General features: G+C 58.3%; 7 protein-coding genes across 12 annotated transcripts; all 7 read right to left on the bottom strand.

Annotated features, from left to right (window-relative positions):
- Nucleotides 1-15: 15 nt before the first annotated feature.
- On the bottom strand, nucleotides 16-3146 carry ABB37_01521 (putative leucine-rich repeat protein; the record flags this gene model as incomplete). Its single annotated transcript, XM_015798056.1, has 1 exon — nucleotides 16-3146. The coding sequence occupies exon 1, from the start codon at nucleotides 2530-2532 to the stop codon at nucleotides 16-18; it is 2517 nt and encodes an 838-aa protein (XP_015663576.1). The 5' UTR covers nucleotides 2533-3146.
- Nucleotides 3147-3539: 393 nt separating this feature from the next.
- Nucleotides 3540-7075, bottom strand: ABB37_01522 (putative Splicing factor 3B subunit 1; the record flags this gene model as incomplete). 2 transcript variants are annotated; one of them, XM_015798058.1, is made up of 1 exon in its annotated part: nucleotides 3540-7075. In XM_015798058.1, the coding sequence occupies exon 1, from the start codon at nucleotides 6912-6914 to the stop codon at nucleotides 3540-3542; it is 3375 nt and encodes a 1124-aa protein (XP_015663578.1). In that variant the 5' UTR covers nucleotides 6915-7075. The 2 variants fall into 2 exon arrangements, with proteins under 2 accessions (XP_015663578.1, XP_015663577.1); XM_015798057.1 differs by having other exon boundaries at nucleotides 3540-6982.
- A 301-nt stretch (nucleotides 7076-7376) lies between these two features.
- ABB37_01523 (hypothetical protein) lies at nucleotides 7377-8193 on the bottom strand (the record flags this gene model as incomplete). Of its 2 annotated transcripts, none has more annotated exons than XM_015798060.1 (1): nucleotides 7377-8193. In XM_015798060.1, the coding sequence occupies exon 1, from the start codon at nucleotides 7983-7985 to the stop codon at nucleotides 7377-7379; it is 609 nt and encodes a 202-aa protein (XP_015663580.1). In that variant the 5' UTR covers nucleotides 7986-8193. The 2 variants fall into 2 exon arrangements, with proteins under 2 accessions (XP_015663580.1, XP_015663579.1); XM_015798059.1 differs by having other exon boundaries at nucleotides 7377-8175.
- Nucleotides 8194-8559: 366 nt separating this feature from the next.
- Nucleotides 8560-8991, bottom strand: ABB37_01524 (putative mitochondrial 40s ribosomal protein S17; the record flags this gene model as incomplete). Its single annotated transcript, XM_015798061.1, has 1 exon — nucleotides 8560-8991. The coding sequence occupies one exon, from the start codon at nucleotides 8989-8991 to the stop codon at nucleotides 8560-8562; it is 432 nt and encodes a 143-aa protein (XP_015663581.1).
- Nucleotides 8992-9693: 702 nt separating this feature from the next.
- On the bottom strand, nucleotides 9694-10142 carry ABB37_01525 (putative mitochondrial 40s ribosomal protein S17; the record flags this gene model as incomplete). Of its 3 annotated transcripts, none has more annotated exons than XM_015798064.1 (1): nucleotides 9694-10142. In XM_015798064.1, exon 1 carries the CDS (start codon nucleotides 10123-10125, stop codon nucleotides 9694-9696), a length of 432 nt encoding a protein of 143 aa, XP_015663584.1. In that variant the 5' UTR covers nucleotides 10126-10142. The 3 variants fall into 3 exon arrangements, with proteins under 3 accessions (XP_015663584.1, XP_015663583.1, XP_015663582.1); XM_015798063.1 differs by having other exon boundaries at nucleotides 9694-10140; XM_015798062.1 differs by having other exon boundaries at nucleotides 9694-10135.
- A 677-nt stretch (nucleotides 10143-10819) lies between these two features.
- On the bottom strand, nucleotides 10820-14357 carry ABB37_01526 (hypothetical protein; the record flags this gene model as incomplete). Of its 2 annotated transcripts, none has more annotated exons than XM_015798066.1 (1): nucleotides 10820-14357. In XM_015798066.1, the coding sequence occupies exon 1, from the start codon at nucleotides 13832-13834 to the stop codon at nucleotides 10820-10822; it is 3015 nt and encodes a 1004-aa protein (XP_015663586.1). In that variant the 5' UTR covers nucleotides 13835-14357. The 2 variants fall into 2 exon arrangements, with proteins under 2 accessions (XP_015663586.1, XP_015663585.1); XM_015798065.1 differs by having other exon boundaries at nucleotides 10820-14336.
- Nucleotides 14358-14826: 469 nt separating this feature from the next.
- Nucleotides 14827-19996, bottom strand: ABB37_01527 (hypothetical protein; the record flags this gene model as incomplete). The annotated part of the gene is made up of 1 exon (XM_015798067.1): nucleotides 14827-19996. Exon 1 carries the CDS (start codon nucleotides 18931-18933, stop codon nucleotides 14827-14829), a length of 4107 nt encoding a protein of 1368 aa, XP_015663587.1. The 5' UTR covers nucleotides 18934-19996.
- Nucleotides 19997-20143: the final 147 nt, after the last annotated feature.

Consider the following 20143-nt stretch of genomic DNA (forward strand, 5'->3'; position numbering starts at 1 on the left):
CCAATCACCACCACTCTATTCCGTATGCGAGGAGGTCACGCCCCCTGGTCTGCGCTTCGCGATCGTGGCCAGTCGCTTCGCCTGAGAACCGGAACCGGTGCTGCTAAGCGGCGACTTCGCACCCGGCGGTGAGTTCCCGACGAGCGGCTGTTGCGGCGTGTGGTGGGCCGGCGCCTTCAATTGGCCGGGGCCCTTCAACACCGCCCCCACCGCCGCGCCACGCGGCGTGCTGTGACGCAAGCCCCCCCCCTGCGGTGCGTCGACATCGGCCGCCGTGACGCTGAGCGTGGCACTCGGAGATCGGCTGCCACCGTGCTGGTGCAAGTCCTCCTCTTGATTGCGATCAGCCTTCAGGCGCGCCTCGTGTTTGCGCACAATGTCGTCCATTGCCTTCTCCGGGTCGTCATAGGCGGCCAGGCGCTGCTGGCGTGCAGACTGCGTCAGTAGCTCCCGCAGCTCCCGTACCTCGTGTCGCAGCTCGGCCACCTCTTTCTGGAGAGAAGCGGTCTCGCCAGCGCACTTGCACGACGGGAAAGAAAGAGAAGTTGAAGAACGCCGTACGCGGCCAAAGTCGCGCCGAGCGCAATAGCCGCGGTACCACCGTTGAATGAGAAGGGCGGCTCGGCGCTGCTCCCTGTCGGCCATGGCGCGGTACTCCTCAAGGTCAACCCACATGTTGCTCATCACCTCCTCCAGGCTGCGCATTGAGACGAGCACCTCTTCAATATTGGAGCCGCTTGCCTCGATGGCCTCGATAGATGGCTGACGTGCACCGTGCCCCGCGGCGGTGCGAGCGCTGGGGCCGCTAGAGTGGCCGACGCCAGCTGCAGTGGCAGCCGCTGCCTGCGGCTTTTGCGCCTTCATCGCAACCGCAGCCTGCTGAAGCTGATAGCGAATAAAACGGCAGCTCTCCGCATCATCTTCAGAGAGGTGCAGGCGGGTGAGCGCACCGCGCATGTGGCGCTGAATCGTTATGGCTGCCGCTGTACGCCGAGCCAGGTCGCTGCGCCACAGCACCGCCACCACCTCCTCGAGCGAGCGCGTCTTCTGCTGTAGAGCTCGCACGACGGTGGTGACAGGGAGAGCCTTGGCACGATGACTTTGGTAGTTTCCTCTGAGAATGCTCTCCGTCGAGCCGGCGGACTGGTGCGAGGCCGGGTCTAAAACAACGACACGTGTCGAGGCCCGCGTGGAGGTGCGTGTGGACGGAGCGTTCGCTACCCCGTCTGCTGTTGATAGCGAGACTTCTTCGTGCGGATCTGTGTGGTACGAGATAGTCTGACCCTTGGTGCGCGCCCCGCTGCTCTCCCTCACACCCCACTCGCGCTCGTTGTTCATGCGCGACATCGGTACGACCACGTCTGGCATGTACTCGTCTTCGTCCTCTTGGTCGCTCGCAGCAGCGCCTTCGGCAGCCCCACCGGGCATTGATGCCTCTCGTTCTTCCTCTTCCATAATTTTTTTTATCGTGCCAAGCGCGTCTGCTGGCGGTTCCGCACTTTCGCCCTGTCGCTTTAAGTATACCACCAGCGCGTCTTTGTTCTGCGGGTTCATGATTTCCATGGAGTTCTTTGACAGCGTCCCGTGCTCGCGGAAGAGTCGCTTCGTCGCGATGCGGCGCTCACTCGGTGTCAACTCTGTCTGATCGGCTGTGATGAGTAGCGGACAAAGAAAGAGCAGAAATGGCCGCCACCACAGCGCCGCATCGATGCCCTCAGCCTTGTTTCCATTGACAAAGGTGAAAGGGTTGTTGAAGACCTGAATGTGCTTCAACGATGCCGCCAGTGCGCACAGCGGCACCAGCGCGGTGACGTTCGGCAGCCGATTCGCGTGTAGCAGCAGGGAATGCAATGTCAGCAACGGCAGTCGCATCTCCAGGTCCGCGATGTCCTCGAGCTTGTTGTGGCTGACGTTCACCACCTGCAGAAAGGGTGCACTGCGTAAGTCTGGCAGCTCAATAAAAGCGTTGTGTGACAAGTTGATAGCGGTAAGAGACGTCATACCGCCTGCCGCGTCGCGGGTACTGGAGGAGAAGGAGAGAAGTCGCCCCGCACCGGCAATGGACGAGGAGGAGCCGAAGGAGCCCCCAGCACTACCGCCGTTTTGACCGTTTGACCGCGGCGATGGGGCACCAAAAGAGCCGTCCAAGTCTAAGAGGTTCATGTGATTGTGCGAAAAGTCGACGGTGTGTAGTCGCTTCAAGGACTTCAGCAGAGTGGCCGCGTGTGCGTCGACCACACGAAGGTCATTGTAGCTGAGGTCGAGTACCTCAAGGGACGCAAAGGCTTCTAGTCCACGCAAGCTGCTGATCTCGTTGTGTGCGGCGCGTAGCACCGTTACATATTGCAGGATGTCGTTGATAGGGGCCCCAGGGGCAGAGGTGAGCACCAGGACGTGTGCGTGCGAGATGTTCAGTTCCTGTACGTCCTCTACCCTTTCACCCTTCAGTATTTCCACATCAAATTGGAAATCAGCCAAGTCTTGCTGCTCGCCTGGAGTAAAAGATAAGTCAACGACGTGTGCGGCAGCCATTCTCTCTCGCTAGGGGGAAAAACGCCACAGATTGGAAAAAAAGGAAAAACCCCGTAGTGGGTTGAAAGAGTGGCACGCGCCGCTGGATGCAAAACGTTGAGTGAGAGAGAAAGGAGCAATGGTCGTCTAATTCGCTGACCAAGAGGTGGACGGGGGCACAAGCGAAGAGCAAGAATAATGTGTATCAGCACCAATAAATGCACGCGATAAATTGGTCAACGAGCACCAAGTAAAACACAAAAGTAATATATATATATATATGTTGAACGATGATCGGACAAGAAAAGAATACGATCAAGAGGACGCTCTACTGATGAAGTGGCACAAAGGAAAGAGAGGTCAGTTTCCTGCGGTGTTGTTGACCATCAAGACCGTCTTTCTTCTTTAGAACGTGGTGTGCGTGTGAAGGGAGTGCGACGTCTTCGCCCGACGTGTGTGTAAGGTCGGCAACGTTTCAACCCCGCTAGAGCTTTACGCAGGAATGCGGCACAAAGAAGCTCAAGGACGCGTATGTGCCTATGTCTGTGTGTGTGCGAAGACGCTTGTGTGGGCCGCTGATGTGCGACTTGTAGAAATGAATAGCAGCTCTCTATTACAACAGCGGTTTTGGTGGCTTTGAGGTGTGCGAATCGAAAGAGCAGAGAGAAAAAAAAGGGGGAGAGAGTAGCGGCCGTCGTCCGGAATACGCGGATGAGATGAAGATACGGCACACAAACCTGCCAAGGTGCTGTTCATCTGACAGATCGGTGCAGAGACGGGAGCACCGCGACTGTCCAGCAGTGAGGGACTCGTGTGTGAGGAACTCACCCTACTTCATAACAGCAGCCAGAAACCAAAACAAAAAATATTCAAAGGTCAAAAGAAAAAAAAAGACAGGCGCAACTCCTTATATTTGCCATTTGCTTTGCTATGACCTCATTATAATACGAAGCTGAAGGGGAGCACTAACAACAAATTCGTGTTCGCGCACACGTCCACATCTCGCACCAAATCGTCCTTCTCCTCATTTAAAGCAACACTTCCAGTTCGTGGCGCACGTAGGTGTGGGTGGCGTCGTCGCTGATGCGCGGATAGTAAGGAATGAGACTCTCCGGGCTGCCTACGTAGATGATGTTGTAGGTACGCCGGTAGATGTCCCGCACCTTCTGCGCCGGGTGGAAGAGGCCTTGCTCGAGGTACTGCAGCAGCGTGCCTGACCCAATGACGACACGCGCCGCCTCGTAATAGCTGACCACCGCTGTCACCATCTTCAGCCGCTCCTCACCAATTTTGACTTCGTTCTTCGACAGCAACTCCACGATGTTGGGGTGAATAAAGTTGAGGAAGTGCGTGGCGATCTCCTCGAAGCCGTCGTTGCCGGCGACAGCGAGCAGGATGGCCCGGCACGCCTCCACCGCCATGCGACGCATCTGAATGTTTGTCTCCGTCAAAGCACGCTCCAGCAGCGGAACAAGAGGGTAGACGTACTCCTTGCCGACCGAGCCGATGGCCTCGAAGATGTAGCGAATCGCCTTCAGCACCGAGTGCTGCACAATGATGGCCACCTGCTCCCCCTCGCTGATCTTGTACTCATTCAGCAAGTACGGAATGATCGTGAAGGGGCCACACTCCTTCGCGATGGCGCTAAGGGCGACGGCGGTGCAGATGCGTATCTTTCGCTTGTCCTGGCGGAAGTTGTCCACGAGCTCCAAAATAATCGCAAAGGGAAGAATCTTTTTCGCGATAACGCCGAAGGTGCGTGCGCAGGCGTGGCGCGTGGAGCGCTTCGGAGCGTCGAGGAGGTCGAACAGACTTCGGGTGGCCAACTCGTGCAGGTGAATGGCTTCCACGTCGCTGTCGTAGTTCGTGGCGATGTCTTCGATGAGCGCGATCGCGTTGTTTTGTACGGCGCTGTTGCGGCTCTTAATAACAAAAGTCAGTCGCTTCAGCAGCTCGCGAACGGAGGGTTTGAAACGGCGGGAGCCGAGCTCTGCCAAGATGGCGCGGACGGCGCGTAGGTTGGAGCTCAGTGCACGGGCATCAGGGTCCTCCAGCCGCTCATAGAGGCTGCGGCCCAGATCTTGCAGGAAGACGGTTCCGTCCGCCAGCATCACGGTGTGTGCAATCAGCGAGACAAGATCGGCGGTCTGCGCACGCATGGTGGCCTCGCGGTTCTCGCGGCGGCGCTGGATGAGGTCGAAGACCTGCTTCAGGTACGGGCGCAGTCGCGAGCCCAGCGCGTTGCAGATGGTGGCCAGCACGTTCATCGCTAACTTGCTCACGCCCAGCTCGTCCTGCCGCACCGCGGCGATGGCGCCATCCAGGACGAACGTGACAAGGGTGTCTGACGCCGCCTCCATGCCGGTGGTGTCCACGACCTTTTTGATCGCCATCAGCACCATGCGTTGGTACTCCTCGCTCTCGTCCTTGATCTCCGGCGACAGCTTCACCAGCACGTCCACGCTGCCGAGCTTCTTTGCAATTTCCACCGTTGTCGCGATGAGGCTGGAGGAGGTTTGCCGGTCGGCGGCGAGGCGGCGCACCCGCCAGAAACCGTCGAAGAAGGGCTCCAGAATCGTCTGGCGAATGAACTGCGGCGTCACACCCTCCGCGGAGACGCACTTTCGCACCACCGAGATGAGCACCCGACGAAATTCGTCCTCTGGGGTGCTGAACTGGTTTACCAAGTTCGGCATCATCGCCGCCGTGCGGGCCTGCGCGTCGTATGACGACATGAGCGGCACCAACGCGCCAAAGGCCTGGATAAAGGGTGAGGCGGTGCTGCCGATACCCCGCACGCACTCGTCGCAGATGACATCCACCAGCGGCGCCAACTCCTCGATGCCATCCGGAGCGGTCGCCTCCGCAATCGCCGCGACGGCGAGGGCGGCGTCACGCTGCACCCGCTTCTCGTCCCGCAGCAGACGCTCTAGCATCGCCACCATCTCCGGCAGGGCGGCCATCAGCGCGTGGCCCACCAACTTCGCCAGCTCTGCCATGGCTCGCACCACCGTCTGCCGGGCGAGGGCGGAAGGGGCGTAGGACATGTCGCGCAGCGCCGCGGTCACCTCTTCGGCGCCCGCCGCGTAGCCCACCACCGCCATCACGCGTGCCGTGTGCCGCCGTACGATGGCCTCCTCGTGTCCGAAGTCCTCGCGGATCACCTCAAAGACGGCCTGGAAGCCGACGACGCGTGTGAGCAGCGTGAGGACCTGCTTGCCGTCGTCGCGCAGGATGCGCTCGTGTGCGGTGAGGAGCGGCTCCACTAAGTGAACCACCTCCTTTGTGGACTGCCGCACCTCCTTGCCCATGTTCTGCAGGAGTGACTTGATGAACTCGACAAAGTAGTGCTTCTCCTCCAGGTTCAGAATGTCAGAGCTCCAGATGTAGATGAGGCGCTGGAAGATGAAGTGGCTGCCAAAGATGCCTGCCTTATCGAGCAGGTAACGGGTGCCAGTGCGCCGTTGAAGCGTGTCTCCGTTCTTCAGTTTGAAGAGGTTTTTCATCAAGAGATAGGAGGGCAGGTGCTCATCGGGGATGCGCTCCACGTTGTGGTACTTGAGCAGCTCCACGAACACCGCCGCATCCTCGGGCTTCATGGCCGGCATGCCATCGCCCATGTTCTCAGGGATGTCGTAAGTAAACGGCTGCCCCTTCTCGTCCACGCCCGCTGTGACGGCGGCATCGCCACCCTGCATGGCAAACACGTCCATGGATCGCACAGCCAGTTCATAAAAGTTCGGCTCCTCCGGCGGCAGTGGGTTGTAGTCCGCCGGCACGGGCACAACCGCAAAGAACTCTGTCGGCAGGATGCTGTCGAGGTACTCCGCCGTGAGTCGCTTGTTCTTTCGCCGCCACTCCTTTTCTAACGTCTTCGCCTTTGCCTCGATGGCGGCGGTCGTGATCGACTGTGTCTCCGCAGAGGACGCAAAGTGCGATTGAAGCGGAGTGTCGCCCTCAAACTGGTAATTCGGTGTCGCGCCAAAGGACCCGCCCGCAGCCGGCGTTGCGCCGCCGAACATCGGCGTTGCCCCACCCATGCGCGGCGTGCTGCCGCTGGCAAACATCGGCGTGCTCCCGCCGAGGGAGGCGGCACCTCTGTCTTGTCCAGGTGTGAGCATCGACGGCGTCCTGCCACTGGCCGAGCCGAACACAGGTGTCTGAATGTAATCGGAGGACATGAAGGGCGTGGCGCTCGGTGTCGCCATGCCACGCCAGGAGGAGGACTCGCCCGACAGCGACGTCGTAGTGCGCGGGGTGTCCAACCCGTACTGCCGCGGTGTGGCGGAGCTCCAACGCGTTGTGCTCGGCAGGGGCGCTGCGGAACTGGAATCTCCGTCGCCGCTTGGGTCCTCCCAGCGGTGCTTCTTCATCGCCTGCTCATCATCTCCAGAGCCCGACATTTTTCTTCAATGTGCTCTTTGTTGTTGTTCCACGTTCTCAAAGAAAGGAAAAGAAAAAAGCGTGTAACTGTGCGGTTATGTAATCGATATATATGTGTGTAGAGTAAAATGGAAAGGAGGAAAGAAAAAGAAAAGTACGAGAGAGGGGGAGGAGATGCTCCTGGGAGCAGTACGTGACGTGTGATGTCCGACCACGTTTCGCGACGCTTCACAAGAGAGCCCCCCACTGGCAACAGGCCGTACAACACAGACAACCGGCTTCAAGTCACTACGCCAACAAAAATGTGTTCGAGAGTTTTCCTTTTGGCACGCAGTGAAAGGAAAACAAGCAGAGAAAGGCTTCCGTCGTTTGACTTCTGATGAGGCATCGCTTTACGCGATGAAATCAGACCTGACTTTAAATACACCCTGCAAACGCAGCGCACGTGTGACCTAAAAAGAAAGCAGCGCTTGGATTTCGTTCTACGCCCACACAGACATCGATAAGAGGTAGTCGATGAGCACCTGCGGGTGTTGTTGTCGCATCACCTCAATGGGCAGGGTGGCGATGAGCGCGCGATCGTACTGCACCCGCACGTACACATGCGACTTCGCCGACGGCCCTGAAGCCTCCGTGTTCACTGCAGACGTGGTTGCCGGCTCTGGTGCTGCGTCGTTGCTTTCCTGCGTACGGTGGCGCTCCTCCACGGCCGATACGGAGAGGAGCTCACTCGAGGTGCTTGCACCACCTCCTGACGCGACAGAGCCTATTGCGCTCGATAATGCCGATTCGTTTCTCGGTACTTTTTCAGCGTTGGCATCCTCGACAGAGTCGTGGCGTACTCGCTTGCGAGGAGGCGTGGCAGTGTTCGGCACCGACGCCTCCGTGTTCATGGGCTGGGGCTGTTTGGAGCACAGCAGAGCTAGAATTTTGACGGAGCTGCCGTTGGCGTGGTATTTCGACGACGACGAGTTGACGGCCGACTTTGCATCCGCTACAACCGAGCATCCCACACGCGCGGCGTGCCGGCCATACGGCACGGAGGGGAAGATGCGGCTGTAACGGCGGAAGGAGCGCAGCTGATCCGCCATGGCACGCGGAAGACAACTCCTTATAGCAAGTTCTACGTGAATCACAGCACCCCCAATTAGAATTGGTCCTAACAGCTTGATCAACGTTCTGTAGCTGCGACAATGAACGCTGCTGCCTGTTAAAATGAAGAAATGCGAGATGTATCCAATCGCGTTACGCAGAAATACTCCACCGCGTACGTGTGGTGCCTGTTATGAAGACACACACTCGCATGCAACGACAAGCCGCGCATGAATATTACACAGAAAAAGGAGAAAAGAAGAATGTAGAACAAAAAAGTGAAGACTGCTGCTCATCATCATTCCGAGAAGCTAGCAACAGTACTTGCAAAGGGCTAGGAGACCCGATGCGTTGGCGGGTTAGGCAAGCCCCAATGTATGGCGTTGATGATGTTGGCGACAGAGTTGGTCACATGGCTGTTACGAAGCATCTCACATAGCAACCGCTATGCGGGTCGCCGATCTATCGAGGGGCTCGTTTAGAGTTTTAAATGGTGTTCAAGTGACAAATAAGCAAAAAAAAGTGGTAACTACACACGCGGTGCAGGACGCGGCAAGACGGCGCTGAAGCTTCTTACTTCTTGTTCTTCTGAACGTTGCGACGAGGAGCGATCTTCACCTTCGGCGCAGCCGCATCGACACGCTTCACGCGGCGAGGCACGCCGATCTCCAGGCGCTGCAGCATCTGCATGGTCTTCTTGTCCACGCTGACACCAGACTGAATCGCGCTGTCCACATCGGAGGTGGCGGGGGCGTGGTCCATGCGGCGCTCACGCTCCTCCTCCTGGAGCTTCAGAGAGATGCCGCGCACCGGGCCGCGGGCCAGGCGCTTCATGATGTGGGTCGCGTAGCCAGCGATCTTGTTCTTCAGCTTCTTCGACTGCGCAATCGTGACATCCATGATGACGCGCTTGTTCTGGTAGAAGTCGTGGTTCAGCTTGCCGTAGTACTTCTCCACCACCTGGCGAGAAGCACGCTTCACGGTCTTCGTGCGGATTTTACCCATGGTTAAAGGAAAACCAGCTGACAAAGGCGGCGAAGTGGATGGGAGGCAACGAAAGCTACGCTTCGCGTTCTCTTCACCCTCGTCCTTTGCCAACCGTCACTTTGTCCCCTCTTTGCTTACGTTTCAGCGAGGACCGTTGATGGTGTCACCCTCTTGCGCTGAGCCCCACACAAGCTTCCCATCCTTTTATTATTTTTTTTTCTCATTCATTTACGACAACGAAAACAAACAGCGAAAGATGCAACACACCTTCTCTGTGTACTGTGCTCTATTCCCATCCCCGCTACTCTGCACTGTGGGGTGATGAAACAAGCATTCCTCGTGATTGTTGGCAAACCACGAGTCCCTTTTAGAAGACTTCCCGCACGCTGAAGGCCACAAAACTACACAGCTGTCGATCTTCCTGAAGGAGTAGCTCCAGCATGCGACAACGGTGTGCGTGCGTGCGTGCGTCAATGAGGGTCACTACGGCGTTTGTTTTGCATCCTCTAGGTCTCCCTTTTTTTTTACAACTTTGCTCTTGTTTTCTACTTCCTCCTATTTGCTGTTTGTTATCGTGGTGCGTATTTCTCTCCCCCTCCTCCCTCTCTCTCTTCCTTCAACAACCGTGATGACAATGGTACGTTGTGTCGGCGTGGCTTGCATTGCTGTGTGACCTGACTGTCTGCAACAATACTGCCAAACGAAAGGTATCTCGCGCAGTTACTTCTTGTTCTTCTGAACGTTGCGACGAGGAGCGATCTTCACCTTCGGCGCAGCCGCATCGACACGCTTCACGCGGCGAGGCACGCCGATCTCCAGGCGCTGCAGCATCTGCATGGTCTTCTTGTCCACGCTGACACCAGACTGAATCGCGCTGTCCACATCGGAGGTGGCGGGGGCGTGGTCCATGCGGCGCTCACGCTCCTCCTCCTGGAGCTTCAGAGAGATGCCGCGCACCGGGCCGCGGGCCAGGCGCTTCATGATGTGGGTCGCGTAGCCAGCGATCTTGTTCTTCAGCTTCTTCGACTGCGCAATCGTGACATCCATGATGACGCGCTTGTTCTGGTAGAAGTCGTGGTTCAGCTTGCCGTAGTACTTCTCCACCACCTGGCGAGAAGCACGCTTCACGGTCTTCGTGCGGATTTTACCCATGGTTGCTTCCTTTCCTCTGTGTTATTGTTGGTTTGACGTTGAACGCGATTGCGAATAACGATGGGTTTTGTTTTCGCGATGTCGTACCCGTTTTACAGTTACACGCGCAGGGGAGAGAAAAGAAAAAAGAGGAAGGAAAGAAGTGGGAGAGATGTACTCATTTGCAAAGAGAGCAAGGCACACTGTAACTGCGATGTGGAGACGTTTGCAACACACGCACACACACACACACAACGATGTCGGAAGGAGAAGTAACTTCACTGTTGAGCAAAGTGGGATGCAACCGCGTTGGATGTATCTTCCTTGACGATGGCAACACACCGTAATGGATTTATATACCTACAAAAAAAAAAAACAGCGCAGCGTGGATAATTGGAAAACCAACAACGTCCACACTTTCTCTTAATCGTACCGAATTTGTTTATGTTTCATTCTTTTCTCGGTATTGTTGTTGGCGTTTCGTTGTACACCTGCAAAAAGGATAACTAAAGAAAACGAGAGACGACGGATAGGGGCGGCCGTCCGAGGTCGGGGCACGGGAAATGCCCGTGTGAGAGGATGTCCATATAGAAATAAACACGGTAGAACGGATCTCCCCCTTCCCGCTCCCCGCGCGAGACGCCTCTCTCATTCAGTAGAGAGGCGTGTATATAAAAAAACAAACGCACGGCTCCTTCTCACTCGTGTTGCACACTCACATGTACCACGTCTGGTACGACCCGTAAAACAAGTCTACGACGTTGCGACCGCAGCTAAAATCCTTCGTCGCGATCAGTGGGGGTGGCTGGGCCGTTCGTGGCGGCGTCGACTGCGCGGCCACCGCCGCCGCTTCCGCCGCTGCGGAGCGTGCCTTGCTGGCATCGTCATCACCGTCACTGCCCGAGAGACGAGTGTTGAAAGGCGGCGGGGTTCGAGCGCCACTGCCCCGGCGTCCATCCAACGGAGGAGGCGGGCTTGGCGAAGCGGTGGCGTTTGTCCCTCCCGCCGCCCCTTCCTCCTGACGCGTGGGGTTCGGTGGTGCACCAGCGCCCGCCACGGCCGATGTGCGTCGCCGGCGCCGCTGCTGAGTTGGGGGAATACGTCGCCGCCGGCCACACTCGAAGAGGCTTGGGAGTACGCGGATCTGCAGGCGCTTCGCCGGCACCGCACCCGACCACAGCGCCTCCCAGAAGAAGAGACTTTCCTGGCCCTCCGATGTAACCGTAGCCGTTTGCCCTTCCCGCTCGGCCACGTTGATGAGGGCACGTCGTAAGTCCTCGAGTAAATAGTGAGACGGTAACACGCATTCGCGGAGCTGCGCACGCAGTTCGTCGATGTTTCGCAAAAGCGCCGGTATGTTGCAGTGCCGCGACTTGCTTTGCTCCACCAGGCGCTGCACCTGTCGGTGGAAGAGGTGCGTCGGGTGCTGATGTGCCGGCGTCGGGCATGGGTGGTCCAGAATATCTCCCGTGAGGAGCTGCTCGACGAGCGCGTTGGACAGCGTCCCGCGTGCGTCGTTGAGATCGGCGCCCTCCCGTAAGCACCGTGCGCACTGGCATGGCACACCATGATGATGCACAAACCACTTCTGTCGAATCTGCCACGGCCAGTGCTGCGGAAAGTGATCCACAACGGCCATCGTTAGCTCCTCTCCCTTGCAGATGTATCGCGCCGTCAGGATACCGTGCAGTGTGTCGGACCAGACACAGTTCGGCTCACAGGAATGGCGCAACAGCAAGCGCGCAGCGTAGAAGGAGCTGCTGCGACTCTCCGGGTGATCTTCGCCGTGCTGGCGCACCATGAAAAAGATTGCGTGGAGCAACTCCATGGCGGAGAGGGACGATGATGATGAGGTACCGTCGAAGGTGCTTTCACCGTAACCGTCGAGTGTCGACGTGGGGAGGCCTGTTATTGTCGCTGCTGCTGCTGTTCCTGTAGCTCCTTCATGGTCCTCACACGTCCCGTTACTCTCATCCGACGTGGTGTTGCTGGCAAGTTCGCTGCAGTGGCCACTCTCAATCCACTGTGTGAAGGTGTCGGCCACGTCGGAGGGAAGACAGTGCACTAGACGACGCTGCGCACCCAGCCCCACCCTCGCCCGCACGGCTGCGCTCTCCGCGGCGCGACTCTGCAGTCCGCTGTACACTGTGACGCAGAGCGGCAGCACTCGTCGATGCAAGTCGAGCGAGTCCCACCCCGCCCCTGGGACAACCTCGCCCGCGGGCAGCGGTGCCTCCTCTTGCGTAAAGGATTGTTCTGCGGCTATGGCTGCCGCGGCCAATGCCGCTACTCGCGCCTGCAGCACCACCCGCAGCGCACATTCGTAGCGCTCGTGCCGCGGTCGGTACGCCGCCGCGCATGCCGCACTGCAGTAAACGACGCCGTTACACGTGGAGCACCCCGTCGGAGGCAATCCTGCGAGCGTCAACGGGTTCACTTCTGCGCCGCACGCGTTGCACGCTAGCAGCGGTGGCGATTCGGGTGTGCTGGACAACGTGTCCATGGCCACTGCGGCGTGGGAGATCGAGGAAGCGTGAACGCCGCCGCCTCCTCCTCCTGCCACCGTGACACCGTCGACGCTGGGGTCCACATGACGCACCTCTTCCTCAAGATGAACTCCACCCAACAGCGACACCATCGGCGCCGCCATCGAGCCGTCAGCACCATCGACACCAACACCAGCTGCAGCGCCAACTGGCAGCGGTTCGAGGTCGGTCGGCAGGGGCAGCTGAAGGTGCTGAGCTACTGCAAACGGACCACTTGCACGAGCCAGCGTCAGCCCGCGTGGAATACCGCCACGCTCGGCATGGCAGACGTGAACAGGAATGGGCTTCCGAGAGAGGAAGAAGTCAATCGGCTCACGTGGCGGTCCCACCTGTCGCACAGCAGCGGCAGAGTCAGAAGCACCCGCCTCTGACTCCTCTCCATGCGCGAGAAGTTGCCCTTCACGGATGGTGCGCAAGATTGCTTCCGCCTCCACCGCCGGCAGCTCTTCCACTCGTTGGCCTGCCGCTGCGCCCTCACCTAGCGCCAAGCTATTGGCATCGAGCACGCGAACAGACTGCTGCTCAGACAGCACCGGGGCCGTATCGAGCAGGGCGGGGACATCGCCCAGAGAGAACTCGAGTGCACTCAGCTCGCCAAGGACGCCGTCGCCGTACTCCCGCTCCAGCGAAAGCCCGGCTGAGAGCAGCTCCTCGCTCACCCACCGCACCGCCGTCTCGAGATAGGGGCCAAGCGCCACCTGTAGCTGTGCATCCGACAGGAGAATTGCCCGGCACAGGTACGTGTGGGCGTCGTCCGGGGTGCAAAGGACGCCGCCCAGCTTCACCAGGTACCGTCGTGCATCGCGGCGGACCTCCTCCCCTGAGCGGGGAGGAATGTTTGGACTGTTGAGAAGATCCTCGTTCTGCTGCTCCGCCTCCTGCTGTCTGAGGCGGCTCACGATGCACATGCCAATGGCGGCGTATGCCTTGGGAATAATGGGATAGATGGCCAGCAGCTCGCGTGCGGTGGAGACGCAGGTGTTCCAGTCATCCATGGCGTGGTGGCACACGCACAGGTTTCCCGCCACCTTGACGAACTCATCCACCACCGCTTTGTCCGAACGGCGATCGGACTGAAAACGAGACACAGCGCTGCGAAAGACACCGGCGGCCTCGGCAAACTTGCCGCTTTCGAAAAGCTGATTGCCTTCCTGGCGGAGGGCAGCCACAGTCTTGCTCGCCATTAAGCGTTGCCTGTGCACACACACGGCCTAAACGAAACGAGAAAGGTCTGTCGATGAATGAGATCAACAAAGAGGGAAGGAAGACAAGAGAGTCTAAGAATTAGAAAAAAAATCATAATAATAACTCACCGTCGACGAAGTTATCCGGTCCCTTTTTTGGTTTTGACTGTATGACAAAAAGTCAAGAGAGGAGTAGCAGGTATATATTTGCCTTCGGCTGCTCAGCAGCCAGAAAAAAAAGGGAAATGCTGCCCCGGATATAATGAGAGCGCCTCTTTGAAGCACGTAGTTACGGTGTGTGAGTGCGCTGGTGGAAACGTGCGCTGATTGAATCCAAAGCAACAACAGCGTTGTAATGTGATGGGGTCAGAACGCGTGCAGCCACTAATAAAAAGAAGCGCCTACGTCGACTTAAGCCTTGTTTCGATTATAGTTCGTCTCCCCGTACACAGAGAGAGAGAGAGAGAGAAAGGCGGTAGCAGGACAGAACCAAGACGTTCGCTGCTTTTGTAACCGGGCGTGCTCACGCCAGCAGCAAGTCAGCCAGAGCGATATATCACAGCAACAACGGAGAGGTGAAGCGAGAGAGCGAGAGAGAGGGAAACGGTCAGAGAGACGCTATGAACACCAACCAAAAAAATAATAATGAAACAAACGACATACATGCTGGTGCGCATGGAAACCTTTTCGGGGATTAAAAAAAAAACTTATTGGTTGAAATACTGTGGAAAGGAGAAGCTAGCCTACATGAGCAAGGTCCTCGAAGATACCGCGCTTCTTACACGATTGCCGTCGTTGCCATTTCACTTCTCACTTCTCTTTTTTCTTTTAATGTTGATACACACGCGTGTGTAGATGATACACGCCTTGAGCTTCGCTGGGTTTCCCGAAGAAAACGCAGTCTGGCGACTTTTACCTTGAGCCAGATGAAAATACTGTCAGCGGGACTGCGCGCGGGAAAACAAACAAACGAAAGAAACGCTTCCTTTATGTTACGCTAGCAGAAGTTCCGTGGCGTCTTGCTCCTCCCCGGCCAACGCGTGGTACACTGTGTCGGCCGCCTTCCGCGCCACCGATCGTCCTGCGTCCCGCAGCAGGCAGTCTCGCAGCGCCGCGAGGACCTGGTGGCGATGCTCGGCAGGACGATGATGCAGCACCGCGAGCACGTTTTGTGCCCCAAGGACGTCCATCGTGTCCAGCGCCTCCCTCCGCACCTCAAAGCTAGCGTCGTTCATGCCGAGCACCACACTGCGGATGACCTTCGCTCCACAGGCGCGCAGACCGAAGGCAGCGGCCGAGCGTGCCGCCACCGACGTACTTTCCAGCAGCATCTCGCACACGTACAACTCACCATGTGCACCGCCGTACTTGCACAGGTACAGGCATAACGCCTTCAACACATTTGTGGGCAACAGGGCAGCCTCCATAACAGAAGTAAGCACCGTGAAGCACGAGTTGAGGGGTTCGCTCTCGTAGTAAGTCGCCGCCTCCTGCTCCAGCTGTGCCGCTTGGAGAGGAAGAGCCGATAGAGAGGGTGGAGGAGAGACATCGACATGTGGGTCGATGGCGCTCGAGACGAAGCCGAACGCAATCCGCACCGCACCGGCAGCAGTGCGGTGCACCACCTCGGCGAGCGCACGCACACACAGCACCACCGTATCTTCCTCCAACGCTCCTTGCATGGCGATGAGTTTGCCCAGCACCTGGACCATCTCGTCCAGCAGAGCGTCAGCCTCGGGTGTGTCGGCCTTGTCGACCTCCCGGCACGCCTCGTACACATCCACGGCCGCTAACTGGAAGGCGCACCAGTCGTGCACCGGTGGCGTCTCCTGTGTGTCCTGCAGCACACGCAGTAGAGCACGGACGCCGCCTTGCTGCTGCTGCACCAGACACCACGCAATTGTAGCTGGCTGGAGAGCCGGCAGGTAGCTCTCACTCGCCGTCGAGTTCGCCAGAAAGGAGGAAGCACCGGCCGGCGAGAGCAGAGAGAGAAACAGATCCACGATGGACGACGGGTCTGCCGTGTGCGGCCCCATTCGGGCAAGTCCGACGCACGCCGCGTGCCGCACTCGCCATTGCGAGGTCTGCAGCAGCTCTGTGAGCACCGGCACCAAAGCCGCGATGCAGCTAAGGGTGCACGACGCCGGCGTGAGAGGGTTCACGCAGACCGTGCCCGCCGCGATGGCTGCTGCTACTACCACGGCCTCCTCTGCCGCGCCTTCAACGCCACCGTAGTCGTCGTAGCGCCGCGTGTGACCGCCGCTATTGATCTGTGCAGTGGCACGCGCTCGACGCATAGTGGTGGCGTGCCGCAGCTGGTACCGGCGAGCCACTTTCAAAAAGAAGTCGGTGACAGGCTGCACCACGTGCATACGCGCTTCCGGCGGTAACGCGGCGAGGGAGAGGAGCGCCTGTTCTTGAAAGCGCAGTGCGGAACGGGAGACGAGGGCGTGGACCAGGGCGGCCTCCACCGCAAAGAGCATGTCCTTTTCGTCCGCAAAAAAATCTCGAATGGAGTAGAGGAGAAGAGGACGCTGAAAGCCGCTCGTCGTCACATTCGCTTGCCTGCTCTCACCAGCTGCGCGGTGGTTACAGAGGAGGCAGTGAAGGTCACGTCGCATGCGGTCCCAGATAGGCTTGAAAGTTCGTTCGTCGGAGGACTCCGCGATCACCGGACACAGAAGGGACGAGTTGAGTGCGTCATCCAGCAGCAGCATCACATAAGGGTGGTCGCGTCGACCACGAAACTTGTCCGAGGCAATGAACATCTGCAGCGACTGTCGCGCCGCCTCGGCGTCGATGACGATGTGCGTTGGGTGATAGGGCGGCGGCGATTGAATGCGCATTAGGGACATCCCCGTCGGTGGCGCCGTCGGGGAGGATGGTGAACACAACGTAGCGGATGCGTTCCACAAAGGCCGAAGCTCCTTCTCTACCTCTGCAACAGATGTGATAAGCGACCGCGAAGACAAGGCTAGCTGCGGGTCCGGCACCAGACGGTAAAGCGCGTCTTCACGAGCACGCTGCAACGTGCCGGCGGGCACGCACACCGCGGAGGTGTGCCCGGTTAGCTCATAGGCGTAGGTGCTAAGGGCGTACGCGGCTGCCGTCAGGACGTGCGAGGCCTCCGCCCGCTCCTCAACGATACGCGTCAGCGCACGCAGACCTTCCGCCGCACCGCTCGTGCGAATCGCCAGCCCTACAAGACGCACGTCGCACAGGGAGGTGGCTGTCGGCGGGGGGAGCTGAAGGAGCAGCTGCAACAGAAGGGGCAGCAGAGTGGAGGCGGCACCGCCCAGCCCAATCACGGCGCAGAGCGCACAGTTGAGGTTAGCGGCCCGTGCAGCGGATGCTGGGGATTTCGTAAGTCGTCTTCCGCCACCGTTCTCGTGCTCCTCCTCATCCCTCCCTTCCTCTGCGCTACCGTCTAGGTGATAGTGGGTGTACGGTCCCCGATCTGGTGTGCCGTCGTTCCCGCCCTCGTTTTCCATATCACGTAGAACGCGTAGAGCACTTTTGAGCTGAGCGCGCAGCAGCGGCACGACGATGTGTTGCAGAGCGGTAGTTTGGTTCAACAGAAGGCTCACAGCAAGGTAATCAATCACCTCGTCCTCGTCACGTTGTACCACCGGCCCAGTGGAGTCTTCCGCCTTCGCCTTATTGGTGGGCTGTTCTCTACGCTTCCTCGTCGCCGCCCACGCATCGCCCATTGCCACCAGCTCCTTCAGCAGCACGGGTGCGGTGGCTCCGTTGACGCGCGCCAAATAGTCCAAGAAGGGAAGCGCATCCGTGAACTCGTATGGGAAACAGGACGGCTGCTCATCCACTGCGTCGTTGGTGACAACTTCGACCGACTGCTGTTGGCTTTGCGGCGTGTCTTCGCAGTTAACAGCCTGCAGGGCTTCCGTGTCGTTGTCCACCCTCTGTTCTTTGTTATCGTCGGGTGTACTACTGTCTTCCCTGCCTCCCACCATTTGCCCATCATCGCCGCCGTTACTATTGTTTAGGTGGGGCGGATCGTCTTCGTCGACCGTCGCTTCTTCCGTCAAAGGAGTTGGCGGTCGATCGCGCGCGGCGGAACGTGTCGCACTCCGTGTCCCCGTCCTCTGGTCGTAGTCTTCTTCCTTTTCGTCTTGGCTGCTGAAGTCGCGAGCATGATCTTCACTGGGTGCAGCGGCGTGCGTGGGTGCCAGTATCGGATACCGGTGCTGGTCCGTCAGCGACAACGAAGGGACTGCGGTAATCTGCGCGGCGTGGTCGCGTCGCTTGTCTCCATCTTCCCGGCTGCGACCAGTCGCCGTGTAGAAGGAGGACAAGCTCGGAGAAAAGTGCTGCTGCTCATGCGTGAGCGAGTTGGGTGAGTCGTGCAACTCGATCGGTGAGAAACGCTCGTCCAGGCCGTTGCTACACGCACGATCTGCCAATGTGGAGGTGTCGTACACGTCCTCCCTCTTGTTAGTTTTCGAAGGACCAGTGGCGTTTTGCTTCGATGCAATAAGAGACACACCCGCGTCGTCTTCTCTCCTTCCACTTCCGCTGTGGTGCGAACTCAATTGCACCGCTTCCAAGATCCGCTCCACGCTTGGCGTGATGGTGATCGGCCGCACGTCGTTAACGTGGCTGCCACGCGCTTCCGATCGTGGACTTTCATACCAGTCGTCATTTCCGTCATTCCTTCCGTCCACCACCGAGCGGCGAATCGACTGCAAACGTCCTTGTCGTGCGCTATTTGTGGTGGCATAAAAGCCGTTGTCTGCCCCTCGCGAAGGGGGTGAAGTGGTGAGGGAGGAGAGAGGGGCGGCGCTGTCCGTGAAGGTGGCCGAGCGTACCTCTCGCGGCGCCGTCGCAAAGTCGGAGACGCTGGACTGCCCTACTCCCTTCGGCCTTGAGAACGGGTGTCGGTGTGGGTCCGTCTCGCGCGCTGCAGCCGCCACGCTGGCCAGCACAGACGGCATGTCATCCTTATCAAAGTAGTCCTCTAGCGTCGCTGAGGCGTGGGCCAGAATGTGGTCCGCTTCACTGGTGGAGAGCGCAGGCAGGACAACAGGGGACGGCACTCGCATGCAGCGCGGTGACGACGACTTCGGGCTGTGGTGCATGTACACGTGTCCGGTGTACGGGCTGCGAGCATCGTTGATGCCCTGTCCTCTATCGTCTTCGGTAAGCACCGTACGAGACGATGGTGCCAGACCATCCAATGCAACAGGGGATCTTCTCGCGTCCGTCTGTGATTTGGGAGGTGGGAAGTGAGGAGGAGGAGGCAAGGAGGAATGCTTACCCGCCGTCACGTAGGGGTGTGTGGCGTACGCGTGCCCTGCTACGTGCGCCTCTGATTGCGTGGCGCGAGAAGCAACGCTGGTGGCGGTGGTTGTGGTGCTGTCCAAAGGACACTCCGACATGGTGTCACTGTAGGAAGGCGGTGGCGGCATCAAATACGCTTCTCTCGTTGCAGTCAACGGAAGTGTTGTGTGAACACGGCGCTTCTCGTTCACAAAGTCACCTTTCAAGTGACTTGACGAGGACAAGTCAGAAGGATTGGTTTGCAGAGGACTGGCGCCGCGTAAAGGCGGCGAGTGCACCACTCCATCTGATCCCACAGAATGCGGCCCGTTTCGTACGCCTCCGTCTACGCAGAGCGGCGATCGGTCCGGTGGACTTTGCGCCACGTTTCCCGGGCGTTTTCTGCGAAGGGGTGATGAGGGAAAAGGAAGCGGGTGAAGGACGTCGTCCGTGCGCAAGACGTCGAGCTGACGTAGCACAGCGTAGGCGCGGGAGAGGCCAGCAGTTGTCATTACGTAAACTCGTGCTTGTATATAAGTCGATAAATGACAGTATGAGAAAGGAGGCGGCGGCGTAGTAAGTACTGCGTGACCTCGTAAGTAGATCGAAAATGCTGAGGCACTTTTGATCGTCTAGCAGGTAAAAAAAGGGCTCCGATTTGCGCTAACGCAAAAATGGCTACGCAAACGGGAAGGGGAAGAAAGAGAACGAAGAATAAGGTATCAAGTTCTAACTCTATCAAAAAGCAAGGAAGGGAAAAACAACCGTAAAATAGGTGGTAGTCGTACAAGAAATACTCAGCACAAAGTTAATGTTTTGTATATGTGAAGATCTACAAATGTCGTGTGCAGATGTCCCCCGTCTGACAGTTGGCCTGTCCTCTTTCCGCGCCAATAGAAGGCGACGCTGCTGCCAAAGGTAACATCACAGATACCCACGCGAGATCGGTAATCGTGGCCAAATAAAACAACAACCAAGAAGCAGATGATGTGAAAGGCGGAGCACAGTGGAGTAAGAGCACCCATTCAT

The sequence above is a fragment of the Leptomonas pyrrhocoris genome (assembly GCF_001293395.1).
Source record: "Leptomonas pyrrhocoris isolate H10 chromosome Unknown, whole genome shotgun sequence".
Lineage (NCBI taxonomy): Eukaryota > Euglenozoa > Kinetoplastea > Trypanosomatida > Trypanosomatidae > Leptomonas > Leptomonas pyrrhocoris.